At 33.7% G+C, this 14,442-nt stretch overlaps 1 protein-coding gene across 1 annotated transcript in view; it reads right to left on the bottom strand.

Annotated features, from left to right (window-relative positions):
* Window positions 1-14,442, bottom strand: part of RyR (Ryanodine receptor) — a 114,215-nt gene that overhangs the window by 42,685 nt on the left and 57,088 nt on the right. Inside the window, exons 43-64 of the mRNA XM_089711982.1 lie at window positions 14,074-14,185; window positions 13,571-13,711; window positions 12,533-12,670; window positions 11,849-11,954; window positions 11,305-11,351; window positions 10,523-10,638; window positions 9,745-9,919; window positions 9,294-9,397; window positions 8,456-8,589; window positions 7,828-7,917; window positions 6,743-6,867; window positions 6,266-6,448; window positions 6,029-6,076; window positions 5,517-5,634; window positions 4,410-4,624; window positions 3,955-4,102; window positions 3,436-3,630; window positions 2,894-3,025; window positions 2,276-2,405; window positions 1,822-1,970; window positions 1,155-1,303; window positions 307-469 (exon numbers count right to left, since the gene is read on the bottom strand). Of these exons, the coding sequence (XP_089568108.1) occupies window positions 307-469; window positions 1,155-1,303; window positions 1,822-1,970; window positions 2,276-2,405; window positions 2,894-3,025; window positions 3,436-3,630; window positions 3,955-4,102; window positions 4,410-4,624; window positions 5,517-5,634; window positions 6,029-6,076; window positions 6,266-6,448; window positions 6,743-6,867; window positions 7,828-7,917; window positions 8,456-8,589; window positions 9,294-9,397; window positions 9,745-9,919; window positions 10,523-10,638; window positions 11,305-11,351; window positions 11,849-11,954; window positions 12,533-12,670; window positions 13,571-13,711; window positions 14,074-14,185 (2,918 nt within the window). The remainder of the gene's footprint in view (window positions 1-306; window positions 470-1,154; window positions 1,304-1,821; window positions 1,971-2,275; window positions 2,406-2,893; window positions 3,026-3,435; window positions 3,631-3,954; window positions 4,103-4,409; window positions 4,625-5,516; window positions 5,635-6,028; window positions 6,077-6,265; window positions 6,449-6,742; window positions 6,868-7,827; window positions 7,918-8,455; window positions 8,590-9,293; window positions 9,398-9,744; window positions 9,920-10,522; window positions 10,639-11,304; window positions 11,352-11,848; window positions 11,955-12,532; window positions 12,671-13,570; window positions 13,712-14,073; window positions 14,186-14,442) is intronic.

The following is a 14,442-nucleotide window of genomic DNA, read 5'->3' as shown; positions in this document are numbered from 1 at the left end:
CGGAGGTGTGGCTTGAAGGCATAGCATGCAATAGCTTTACCGCGGCAGTCCCGAGTGCCACACTTCTTTTTTTTAATATTTTTGACGTGACAACGTCTTATAATTCGATAGGGCCGGCTGCACGCATGAAAAAACATGACTCATGCGGCGTTACCTCGCTCTGAAGCGTTCCATGTAAGGCTTGAAGTGCAAGCGAGAGCGCGGAACGAGTGACAAAGAAGCACAATCGGACGTTGTCACGTTCAACTATCGTCAGTAAACCGACTTTACAGACAACCAAATTTTTTTTATAATAATTGAACTCACCCTCAAAGCCACAGTAGTATACTCCGACAATCTCGACACATCCACAGTGAGTTTCCTCAACAGTTTCAACAACATGGAGGGTTGCATCGCTGCAGTTAGAGCGACGAGGAAATCTGATACTGCTTCTCGTTGGCCCTTTGTTAGCATGCGGTTTTTGGATAACCTGGTGGATAATTATGAATCTATACTAATATTATAAAGCTGAAGAGTTTGTTTGAATGCGCTAATCTCAGGAACTACCGATTCCTATAGTTCCTGAGATTAGGGATCGATGTCCGATTTGAAAAATTCTTTCGGTGTTAGATAGCCGATTTTATTATATATTATATTATTTAGCGGAGCAATGCGGACAAAACCACAGGGCACAGCTAGTTTATTCATATTTTACTAATGTAATATTATGTAGTATAGCGGGATAGGCTTTGTACGGTGGTCGAAATAGTCAGTGGCTTATTAAACAATAATGGTCCTAAAACACTTCCTTGTGGAATGCTTTTGTTGTTTAATTTTAATTTGACGCTTTTCTTTTACTTCGATTCACTACAAATTGCTATCGGTTGCTTAAATTTGAGAATATTCAATATGTAGTTACAAGTAGGTATGTTTTCTAATACTTTGTCTATACAGTTTCAATAATAGATGTGCATATGCGACAAATTCGAAAGCTTTAGTCAAGTCAAGAAATAAGGCAAAGTTCAATTAATGATATAAATTATTGAGATTACATAAAATTAATTAAAAATAAAAACAGTAAAGAGCTCGACTGAATTTAATGAATTTTTGGTGGTGGATGTATTAAATTTTCATACTTATTTTATAAGATTATCTTGTAATTAGTTAAAACTAACCTATAAACAGTATGCAACGTAGCGTCCAACAAACTAGCATAATTCTCAGCTTCATTGTAGAAGTTTGCGTGTTTGATCAGTAAGGGCAGGATCGAGTTGCCGATGTAGCGGTTCATTGATAGCGCCATATCGGATTCACAACCGTCATTCTGAAAATTAATGATGTTGAAGATAATATATTACAGAATATAAAGAAAGAGGCATAAGACATAACAAATAAAGAAGAAAGAGCGATCGTTCTGTTGGTAAATTTAAATAATATGATTGAAGAAATTAATCGGTGCCATTTCATCGATAAAAGTTAACGTCGTTCGCGACGTTCGTATGTTCGTATGCGTCGCATTCGCAGTCGTCGTTCTGGAGGAAATTAATGATATTATAGATAGATAGTAAGAACAAAGATATAATAAGGAATGTTTCCAGATAAGGTTTCATTTAAGGTATTCATTTTACAGATGCTGCAGACAAAACATTGACAATAAAGAAATATTCAAAATATGAAGGTAGTTATGAACTCAGACAAATCTTTATACCAGCATACTGTTAAAATATTACACAGAACATATCATAAATTCTATTTGTAACCATAAAATTTCTAAATTCACCAATAATTACCCAAAAAAGAACATTTCAAAACAATAATTACCAATATAGTAAAAAAACTTACTCTATCCAACATAGTAGCAGCTCTCAAATCAGGTAAGAAAGCCTCTTCTAGAAGCCGATAGAACAATTCCTGTGTTTCTATTCCATACACTCGTTCAAGGAATAGACCTACACTTTGCTTGTGTCCAGGGATGAGGCCAGAGGGCATGTCTGTGAAGATAAATTCAAAAAATGTGATTTTTTATAGTTTAGAATTTCGAATGTTTTTTGAAAGTTCCAATTGTCTTTCCAAAACTTTCTCTATAATCATTATGGTCTATTTCATAGCATTTGCAAAAAAATACTGAAACTATTTATACAGCTATAGCAATAAATATAGAAAATTCTTAAATACTTGCTACAGATTTTTAATTCTTTAACTTTCTGTCATATATGGATGATTTAGTAAGCACATATTTTATTGGTTCAATTAAACTTTTAATATCAATTTAGTTTCACTTATAATCGATTCTTACCAGATTTAGGTCTTTCTTCACCAGCAGCTGGATTATTCAACGTGAACCTAAGACTCAGTACTCCCTGCAGATCCTCTAATGGTACTAGAGAACGCAGGATAGCACGAGCTCGGAGAGATTCGTTTTTACCCTGAAAAAGTTGAATATTTTTTTAAGCTATTGCATAGCTTCTATCGCGGGCCTTGAGAGCGGGGACCGAATCGAGAAATTCCGTAACGAAAAAACCTCACGCTCCCCACGGGGACGGGCGCGGAGGTGTGGCTTGAAGGCATAGCATGCAATAGCTTTACCGCGGCAGTCCCCGAGTGCCACACGTCTTTTTTGTTGTTAAAAATTATTTGAGCAAATAGTACAAAGTTTGCGTGTCATTTATCTGTTGTTGCAAATCATAGCAAAAGTTATGTCTTTATTGAAATATAAATATAATAAGAAAACTAGCCGTTTGCCCAGTCCTCTATTGGAAAGACGGGAATAATCATAACAAACAATAAAGTCTTTCTTCTTTTTAATATAATTTGTATTAGTATTGGTATTAGTATCTGTATCTGTATTACTATGACTATTAAATTTAGCATAAGTATTAGTATTAGAATTAGTATTAATAGATATACTACTCACAAGAGCAATAACAGCAGCATCAGGCGCACATCTTCCCAACAAATCAACAAGTGTGCAATAGAAATTCAAAATGGCCGCTCCTGTATCTATATAGTCTTCGTCTTCATCTGATTCGGGAAGCGGATGACTGAACTGAAATTGGGACTTCATTGGATTTTAGTATATCGTTTTGGTAATAAAAAAGTGTATTTATGGATGGTAAGGGAAATATGTCGGTTTGGAGGGTAGTTGGGAATTTTTTTGTTTTAATTTTTTGGTGGTGTTTTGGAAGTTTAATTATGTGAGTGTGTTTTTCATAATATAAGCGTTGTTGCTTTTGAGTTATACAGTAGTTTTTTTATATTGATACAGATTGATTTGGTATTGCATATTTTCATTAACTATAATGTGCTATAACTTCAGAAGTCTTCTTCACCACTAACAGTGCTGATCAGGAGCGATCGATAACTAAATAAGCATCTTTTCTACCTTTTTCCCAATTTTTAGACCCTATTCTTATTCCCCAAACTTTCTACCCCCTTTTCAAAAGCTATTATACTTACACTAACATCACCCTCCGCTTCCAGATCTCTTAGTTTCCGTCTATCAGCAATCCTCTCACTCATTTTATTAGCATCGACTATCGCTTTAAGAAGACCTTCACCTTCACCACGTAAAGCTGGCCCGAGACATTCGGGACGACGGATTAGGAGACGAATTACTAGATTGGCGTTTTCTTCTACGCTTTCACCGTTTACCTATAAGTTTCATAGTCAGTCAGTAAATGTATGATAGTGAAATTACTGCTAATGTTTGAAGGTTAAAATACATGTAAAATCAATGAAATAACGTGTGACGTCCACAAAATAGACTTATAAAATGACAATTAGCTTAAAGTGTACTTTCAACGTGCACACGTGTAAATCACTATTGAATGAATATTTATAAGAATTCAACCAATAATTTTCCAATAGTTGATCACAAACATCATTCTTTTGACTGAATTTTTTCGGTTGTTAAGAACAAACCATCATAAAGATATAGCATCATTATTAATAATTAGGTATATTCAAAAAACTTACCCAAACGCAGAATCTCAAGAAGTCCAAATATCTTTCACCTTCCACGGGATCCCAACCTAAATCTGGATAGCCCTTTTCAACTAACTCCGAGTTACTTTGAAGCCCACAACGAGATAGATATACTGCTATCTTTTCTAGATAGTGCTCTCTGAAATTGGGAAAATTAATTTTAATAATTTTGATTACTTTGGTACTATTTTTTTTAGAAGTGAAACTTCTTTAGGCGCGCAGACAGTAATATTTCAAGTCACGTCATGGCAATACCGTCACGTCATAGAGCAGGGCGACGATTTTGGTATCTTTGAAACTTGCCAAAGAAGTTTCACTTCTTACACGTGTGCTTGGCACACACGCTCTTTTTTTAATAGACAGAGAATGATTCAAGAGAAAGGTTTTGTTTGACAGCAGGATGTTGGAGTTGCTTTACAACTCTACACTACTCTAACTCTACTAACCTCAAAGCCAACGCAAGTTCCGTGTTCTCCATCAAGCTGGAGTAAGCCACATCTAATGGAGTGGATCCTCTGAGCGAGGGTCTGGACAGCAGGATGTTGGAGTTCTCCAGTAAGAAGTCGAAGTGGTCGAACATCGCCTTCTGGTTCTGTCGGCCCGTGCGACAGAAGTAGCAGAGGAAACGGCAGCACGCTACTACCATCTCGTGGGAGGTGTCCTGGAAAAGGAAATAAATTAAAATAAAAAAATTGGTTGTTTGTAAAGTAGGTTTACGATCGAGATGTTTACGTGATAACGTCTTATTGGTGGCAGCGCTCGAGATGAGACGGGAGATCGGTCCATCTCTCTCTCGTTATACCTGCGATCGCGCTCGTGAGGTTTTGGTGTGACACAAGTTTCTGAACATGTCACCCGACTAAAACGATTTTAAAGACGTTATCACGTCAATAATCATAAAAATGTGGTTTAACAAGATTTATTATACATGTGTCGTGGAATGAATAAAGGATGTTCTATGAATAATAAAACAGATATAGTGAAAAGGAAGTAGAATAAGGGAGATATTAAACATTGAATTGCTATCGAATTATGCGTATGATGTCTAGTTTTTTGTTAAAACCATATAAAGTTAACGATTTGCTAATCTCATTGTCATGTATTGATTTGTCCTAATGAGTGAAATTCAATAAATTTTAAATATGTATGAAAAGCTACATTTCAAATAATTGTTAATTAATTTTTCGCTGTGTATTGTCTGTTCGTTTGTTTCACGTTTGCATAGACTATGTTTGTGTATCTGTATGTTTGGTTATATGTGTACATCTGTGTCTGTTCTTAACTATATTATCTATGAATGAATGTTCTTATGTGTTATTTTTTTATAAGTATTTGTCTGTTTTAATGCATCTGTGTTTATGTCCCTCCGTGTGTATCAGTGCCCTTCTGTCTATTAGTGTGTGTTTTGTGTTATCTGCTCTCTATGTATCTGTGTCTAATTGTATGTTCTGTTTTTGGCCCTCTTTTTGTATCTGTGTGTGTCTGTGTAAAGTCCGAACAAAGGCTAATAATAATATTTACTTTAAGGTTTGTTTGTCTGTATGTGTGTATACCTTCTCCTTATCCTCGGGTGTGGGCGGCGAGGCGGCGGGCGCGTCGGACTGCGCCTGCGCGCGCCGCCCGAGCGTGTTCATCATTACCGCCATTACGTTCTCGTGGACACGTAACACCCTGTATAATGGTTGTTTTCAATTAAATGGTTTTATTCGAGGATTATGAGTTATGACATTTTCATTGTTCAAGTAATCGTTAAGCAAAAATTGTACGAGCTTAGAAAGCATTACAACAATTACAAACACCTAATGTGTTATCCAATACAAACAATTTATAAAAATACAAACACATTTGAAATTAATGTAAACCTTAATTTAGTTCAGAAGTAATAGGATTCTTTATAGCATGTATTACAAGCTTGTATAGCACTACTTTAAAGAAATAAACTTAGTTTGAACTTCCCTGCTGTATGTTTAACATCAGAATCTAGAGTGTTCTTAATATTAGCACTTGAAACAGCAATAAATTTTTCGATGAAATCACCACTTATGTAAATATTAATGTAACTTACCGAATTAAATCTGGATGCTGGAAGAACGTGTGGTTGTTGACAAGTTTCCTGAAATAGAAATATCTTATGAAATCAAATAGTAGAATTAAACTAACATAAATCACGAAGCAAAATCAAAAGTCAAGTTCAGTTTTAACAAATTATTGCGAAAAGATTTTTTTTTCGGAAATTTCATATCTTTCTTTCACTCTTTTTTCAAAATTATTGAAATTCTATTTTGTATCGAGGTTTACTTACCACAGCCTCTTCCTCATCAATTCCTCCTCTTCCTGGCTCATCTGTACTGGCAACAACGCTCGAATCTGGCTAAGTCCGACCCACATCTCCGCTACATCTAGTTTTGTTTTGGCATTTATGACGTAGGTTTTTTCTAGAGCTCTGATTAGTTCTCCTACTGCGTCGTATTGACGGACTAGCAGACTGGAAAATTATTAATTAGATTTATGCTTTATTATATTGAAAATTTGATTAAGTCACAAATTGTTTTATTGTACAGATAAACATTACTTTGTTTAACTTAAAATACCTTAAAATATTTACATAGAAAAGTTAAAATTAAGATAGTTTGACGTTTTGTTTATAAATTTAATCATTATTAAATAAATATATCTATTGTTCTATCACGTAATCTTCAAATTTGTTACTATAAAATTATTTAAATGCACATTTCTCAAAAAATCTTTCTTTTCTTATAATAATTACAATAATACGAACCTAAACATTTCCCTCACAAGCTTAGGAGTTTCGATCTGCGATTCCTCCGCCCAATTAACTATCGTCTGTATCAAAACTTTGCGGAATTTCTCTTCTGGCGTTTTCCTTGGTTCCTCTACAAGCGCCTGTAAGTTTATTTTCTTTAATAATAAGTTAGAGTTCATTGCTTGCTAACGTGGGTGTTAAATTTGTGCTCATTTCAGTGTTCTTACAAAACGAGCAATGTATTTTGACATTTTTATGGTTTTTCTATGTTAGAAGGAAAATGTGTTGCAGAATCACAAAAATGCTATGTAAGGTTTCTATTAGTAGGTTTGATATTTTATCGGAATACTCAGGATTCTACAAATATCGTACTTGTATTGTAAGTACTTTATCTACGTCTCATTTCTTTTGTATCAGAAAACACATTGTAAATTCTAAGTGTGCTTTGGTTTCAGAATGGCTGAATTCTTAAATAAAAATCAGTATAAAGTGCGGGTGTAAAAGTTCCGAAGTCATTTAGTTCAAATTACTATAAAAGAAATTCCTTACACATCCTAAGCTATGAACTTACTTATTAACTTTGTGGTAACAACAAGACAAGATTTATTATATCATACATATCAACATATGTCATTCATAAAATAATATGTTATTCTAACTCTGATAGATATTGACTCAAAGACACTTTGTTCACTTGATTTATTTTAATAGTAATGTAATCAATAGTTAGGTATTCCATATTCATTAATATCAAAAGAGACTTGTAACATGTCATCTTAAAAGACTTTGGAACTTAATTTTGTTAAGTTAGAGGACTCTATAATTCTTTCATCTACTTTTACCTCCTCAACAACACTTTCTGTTTCTTCCTGTAATTAAAGTTTAGTTAATGTGAATGTGTTATTTTTTATTAATCACTGCTTTATTGATATGAAATTTAATGTTAGAAATACAATTAAGATTATTTATTTCATTTTCATCTTTATTAGTCACAAAAAGTTATAATACGGATGAAATTGTATGTGACGTTATATTATTATCAATTAGTAGACTTATTTCTTTAGTATTTAACGAAACACCTTGTTTATTTCGTTGTTTACCTTTGGTTCTTCTTCCAATTCTTTAACAGTGTTGATGATGTTGTACAGTTTTCCAAATGCTCCCCTCTTTATTTCTGGTTCTGATGACTGCTGAAATTTAGTTTTTGATTTAGTTATAATTGTATGTTTTTGTTTATAAAACGTCTATTAATATATTATTTCTTTCTTTGTATTAATATAATATGTTGATCTTTTTAATTCTATGAACTTCAATTAATAATATCTTCATTTGCACCAATCGATATATAGCTTTGCAGGACACACAAACACCAAGAATAAACAATTGAGCCAAAACAGACTTATTTCCTCAGCAATTTTCCACCTACAATATTATAATTCATATCGATTCAGCTATTGAAGTGAAACTTCTTTAGGCGCGTTGAGTGTAATATTTCAAGGTCCCGTCATGGCAATACCGTCACGTCATGGAGTATCGACGATTTTGGTATCTTTGAATCTTGCCAAAGAAACTTCTGACACTTTTTTTAGGTCACCTTTAGGAATTTTAGAATTTTATTTAGGAGCCGAAGGATTCATTATTCTGAACTGTGTAATTATGTCAATAAAGAATTTTTATTTTATTTATTTATTTATTTATAGACAAAATACATATAAATAAATTACTCACATCACCGTCCGGTTCTTGCAAAGCACCCAAAGAAACATGACTCATGAGTGCATCGTGGAAATCATTCATACGTGCTATTAATTCTTCACCACACGGACAGTTCTCTGGGTCCTCTTCTTCTAAGTGCTTGAAGCCTGTGTTGATTTGAATTTGTTTTAGCAGTTGATTTGAATTTGTTTTAGGAGTTGATTTGATTTTTGACGTGACAACGTCTTATAATTCGAAAGAGCCGGCTGCACGCACGAAAAAACATGACTCATGCGGCGTTACCTCGCTCTGAGGCGTTCCATGTAAGGCTTGAAGTGCAAGCGAGAGCGCGGAACGAGCGACAAAGAAGCACAATCGGCCGTTGTCACGTTCAACTATCGTCAGTAAACCGACTTTGCAGACAACCAATTTTTTATATTTTGATTTAGGACTTTTAGCTTAGGCTCTGCTCAGCGGTAAAGGTACATGTTTAGATTGAGTGTTAGTTTCAGATTTCAATTTGAAATCAAATTCAAGGTAAACATTAAATTCTAATTCGACTTCAACATTTTAGTTAGCTATAGTCAATTTGAAAGATTTCTTATTACTAGATAATATATCTTTGAATGACAAACATTTTAGCCCTATCTACGAATAGCCCGTGGTTTTGTTGCCATAGTTTCTTAATAAAATTATGGCGTACAGTAGTATGGCGTACTGGGCAGTAAATTTTCAGTGTATCAAGTTTTAACAAAACCTATTTTGTAATTTTTACGTAAAAAACATTTTCGAAGAAAAACAATATATTAAAAATTATTAAAAAATTAAAAGATAATTTCAATAGATATATAATTCTTATTGTTATACTTACTAAGTATAGCGTTCATCTGTTCTCTGGGCGGACAACGGAATTCTCTCGTTTTCTTAGCAGCCACTGCACTTGGAAGATCCGACTGCTTAATTTCTGTGTAACGCCTGAAAAATTAAAAGAATTAGGTGTCCTAATTAGGTGACGTCAATTAAAAAGGTTAGTTATATCCAAATATCGTTGTTTGAGCTCCTCTGATATTTTTATAGTATAGGTCATATTAATTTTAAAGACTCGAGGTTAGTTATTTGAAACAATACACCTGAAAATTGGCATTGCTCGATATGATGCCTGTATTTTTTTTTAATTGAATGCCCAACTTTTTTCGTGATTTGCAAAATATAAGTAATGGTTCATCAGATAAGGATTTTTTAAGCTCAGAAAAGAGTTATATTATCGTCTACTCTACATTTTCATATTATGTAAATTTAATTATCTTCTCAATTTTCCTCACCTCAACTGATCCGACTGTAAATCGCCCACAAAATCATGCGCAAACGCAATAATGGATTCCACTCGATGCCGTAACTGAATATCGTTCAAGTGTTGGAGCAAATAGCACATTTGGAGTTTGGCACCTTCCGCCATTTTCATGTGGAGCAAACCCTTTCTGTGCTCGTCTTTGCCTTCTGTATAGGAAAAAATTAAGGACTCAAATAATCAGGTCTTTGTTTGTCTGGTGATAAATCTGATGTTTTTGTGTAAGTAAATAAATATAAAACATGTATTGGTTGTATTTTATTAAATTATTCTTAGAATTTTCAACTATTTATGAATATTTTTCGAATTTTTTGAAAATTTTGAATACTTTATCAAAAAAGTTACAATACAATAAGAGATACTAATTTTGGTAGTCTAATAACATTAATAAATATTTCAATATGCGTTATTTTACACGTGATTTATAATTTCATTTGCAGATAAATACTATAAAAAAGTTATTCCAAAATCTTATAATATAAAAATGAATCCCAAAATGTGTTGGTAAGCGCATAACTTGAGAACGGCTGAACCGATTTCGTTAATTCTTTTTTTATTATATTCCTTGAAGTACGAGGATGGTTCTTACGTAGAGAAAACGTAAATATGTACCACGGGCGAAGCCGGGGCGGACTGCTAGTAAACTAATAAAATAACTGTAACAAGAGAACTGACCGTGCTTAGCATCAAATATATATATTTACTCGTAAAATATATATCGTACTAAATAAATATATTTTTTTCCAATATACCTTTATCAAAAGTGGGATCCCACGTCTCAGGGTTGATCATGATGAGCAGCTTCTCAACATCTTCGTCCCTCATCATTCCAACAAGGAGCAGTCTATCCACTAGCTTTATAAGCGGTCTAGAAGATAAGTATTAAAATGACGTTAGTGAGCTAAGTTTTTAATATCAAGATTTAGAATCAAAAGTGTCACAAAAGTGGCACATATATTGTTTTCGATCGATAATACTAACGCCGCGTTTAACCGCTAAGTGAAAATGCCGAGTGTAAACGCTGCGTTTTAATAAACGCAGTTTACGCGTACTGACCGGTTGGCTTGGTTGGTAGTGGCCCTGCCTTCCAAGCCAAAGGTCGTGGGTTCGATTCCACATCGGGGCAAATGTTTGTGTGATGAACATAGATGTCTGCTCTGTGTCTGGGTGTTAATTATCTACATAAGTATTTATTTAAAATTATATAAGTATGTACGTTTATCAGCCATCTGGTTTCCATAACACTAGCGAAAGCTTTGTTTGGGATCAGATCGTGCCGTATGTGAAAATTGTCCTGAAATATTTACCTATTTATTTAATCGTTGCGTGTAAACATTTCATTTAACGATCACGTGTGAACGCTGCTTTTATGAGCCGTATTTAACCGTTTTAAAAACAATTAATATTTATTATATTAATTAAATAATTAAACGATTAGAAACGAAAGGTTTAACTGTTGCGTGTTAACGCCGCGTCCAAACGCCACGTTTACCCATAATTCATGAATTATTATACAATAAAATATAATACTCACAAGAACAGATTCTCGTTGCTTCCTCCCACAGGATCTCGGTTGTGAACCTACAAGAAAATTCCAAAATCAGAAAAACATGGAATTTTTGTAAAGATAAATTTTTATGTTTTTGCAACATTGCTGCATCATCCTTGCTAGCAGCGTGATATTAATTATAGCTTGCCTAGATAAAGCTGAAGAGTTTGTTTGTTTGTTTGAACGCGCTAATCTCAAGAATCTACTGGTCCGATTTGAAAAATTATTTCGGTGTTGGATAGCCCATTTATCGAGGAAGGCTAGGCTATATATCATCACGCCAAGACCATCAGGAGTGGATCAATGCGGGTAAAACCGCGGAGCACAGCTAGGAAAAAAAGACGGGTTGCACTGGGGGAGTGCCGGTAGAAGTGAAAACTTGATTATTAACGTTGAGCATGTTTTATATCCATTCGTCTTACGCTTTTTCGATCAGGTCACGTGTCCTGACGCGAGTTTAAGATTTTATACCCATTACAGAAAAAGTGCTCAACGCTGCTAAAGAAGTTTTCACTTCAAAAACACAAACCTGATTAGTTTCCACGGCCTCAGCGAGCGCCTGCATCACGAAGGATCTCACAACTTCGAGCGGGAAGTATGGAGAATATAGATTGCTTATGTCCGATATGTTTTCACTGAAAGAAAATTGAAACACGCCTCAGGTTATTGGCTATTAAACAAACTGGACAATGAAAATCAATAAATCGTCTCGGACACTTTAGATTTATTTTTCTTAAACGAGTTCCTAAAGAATTACAGAATCAAGTCAAAATCACTCTTAAAATCGATACGGCCTCTTAATTCCCTGTTTGGGCTTCTGAATAGGTTCTGTTTAGCTTTATCTGTCAGTTAAAATTTAAACATAGATGGAAAATGTCATATGTCTTAAATAGGCTATCAGGGACATTAGTAGCACGTAGACAAAGCCGTAAGAGCAAAAATTGAATTTATGTAATGACAATTTTCCTTAATAATAATCATTATCAAAAAAGTTTCATAAAACAATCGATTTTAATACTGGTTCAGATAGAGGTTCATTTCAGCAACTACCTTAGCTAAAGTCATAAATATTTCTAAAATTATTTTTTTCTATGATCTTACGTAACTACAAATTAAAAATTACTAAAGGCAGTTTAGATTTAAATCGCACTTAAAACTGATTATGGTTTCTAACTTAATAGATCTACAAAAATATAAAAATTCCAATACTTACGCAATATTAGTCATGTTCATTTGCGGTCTAACACTTTCAGTTTGTAGTGACCGTAGACTGTGGCACATTTCTGGATCTTCATACAATGCTTTAAGTTCTGGACCCAGGGGAATTACGAATTCGTTCTTACATGCCTCCCTGTTTAGTAAATTAAAAAAAAATAATAATTGGAGAAAATTTATTTCGGCAGATATTGAAAGTAACTTTGTTGCAGAAATAATAAGAGTAGACGAAGATTAATAAATAAGACTTAGAGTGGAAAAGTATTATTATAACAATAGTAATAATGGTATTAACAACAGAGGCGGCTCGTGACAAAATTGTAAGGGTGTTCACTTGAAATAAAACAACGAAAATACAATAGCGTTAGCAGGATAATTTATTACGTTAAAAAAATGAGCACCACAATATTATAAATCCATACTAATATTATAAATGCGAAAATAACTCTGTCTGTCTGTCTGTTACTCAATCACGCCTAAACTACTGAACCAATTTGCATGAAATTTGGTATGGAGATATTTTGATACCCGAGAAAGGACATAGGCTACCTTTTATTGCGAAATATGTACCACGGGCGAAGCCGGGGCGGACCTCTAGTAATATTGTAAATGCAAAAGTGTGTTTATTCGTTTTAATGTGACATGGCCATGGGTAACTCTTGACAGCGGTGAAACGACTCATACTAATGCGAATTTAACATCAGGGGAATCCGCGGGCAAAGAAAAATATATGAATATTGTTTTCAATAAAAATGATGATGATGATATTCTTCATGAAATTAATAATAATTCCATAATTCCAGGGCCCTGGAAGCCAGGAAAATTTCTATACGCCAGGAAAATTTCCATAAGAAAGGAAAATTTAAGACAGGTAAATTTCCATAAATCCGGAAAATTTCTATACGTCAGGAAAATTTCTATACGCCAGGAAAATTTCGATAAGCCGGTTGATTAAAACTTGTTGATTTAAATCATGTTTTAAATCAATCGTGCCAACCCTGGTTGCAGATACTCACATAGTTGTATTAATACTTACATAGTAGTAGCGTGTGATTCCAAATGCAACGCAATGAGCAGATCGTAGAAACCTTGACGTAACGGACCAGACATGTATTGTGATTGGATCGCGTATAATAGTTGTTTTTGGTCCACATGTTGGCATAATGCGTGGGCCGCTCTGAAATAATATTTTAAGTAAATATATCTTTAGCAACAAAGTTAAATCTATGTGTTGAGGAATAACTGACAATATGTTGCTAGCTACACAAAGTTTTCAGCCAAATTCTTGCTTAAAATTATCAAAATTGATCAACTGTTGGTCTATATCGAAAATGATAAAAATTATATAAATAACGATTTACTTGATGTACTATTGAATAAATGCAAACCAAATTATGAGAAAAGCAATAAATTTATTACTCCTGTAGAAAACTGTGAAGGTATACAAACAGATAACATTTAAAAATGATACTTTGAAAAGCAAACTACAAACAAAAATAAAAGAAAGACTAAGTATATTTTGAAAGGAAAGCTAAATACCTGTAATTACTCTGATAGCACAGAGCAGCGTACAACGTCAGAGTGTGCGAGTGAAAACTTAGTAGTTTGTCCATTTCTATCAATTCCAGAATATCAATACAACGATCCTCCTCTGTAACAGACATAATATGACGTAAATATAAAAATATTGTAAATTATACATCTTTAAGAACTTTGTCCGTTGTACAAACTTAAGATAATCTTATAATTGGAGTACATACAGATTTAAAAGAAATTGTGTCATTTACTTTAATTTATTTTTTATTTTTTTTTAAACATGACGAAGAAAATGCAGTTTTACTATTGAATAAATAAAGAACGTGTGTGCCGAATACACGTATCAGAAGTGAAACTTCTTTGCCGAGATAA

The sequence above is a fragment of the Colias philodice genome, chromosome 27, assembly GCF_061535455.1.
Source record: "Colias philodice isolate Cphi_HAF_F1 chromosome 27, ilColPhil1 Martin Lab GWU primary, whole genome shotgun sequence".
In the NCBI taxonomy this organism is placed as follows: Eukaryota; Metazoa; Arthropoda; class Insecta; order Lepidoptera; family Pieridae; genus Colias; species Colias philodice.
Note: the sequence above shows the minus strand (reverse complement) of the source record. Positions and strands in the feature narration are given on the sequence as shown.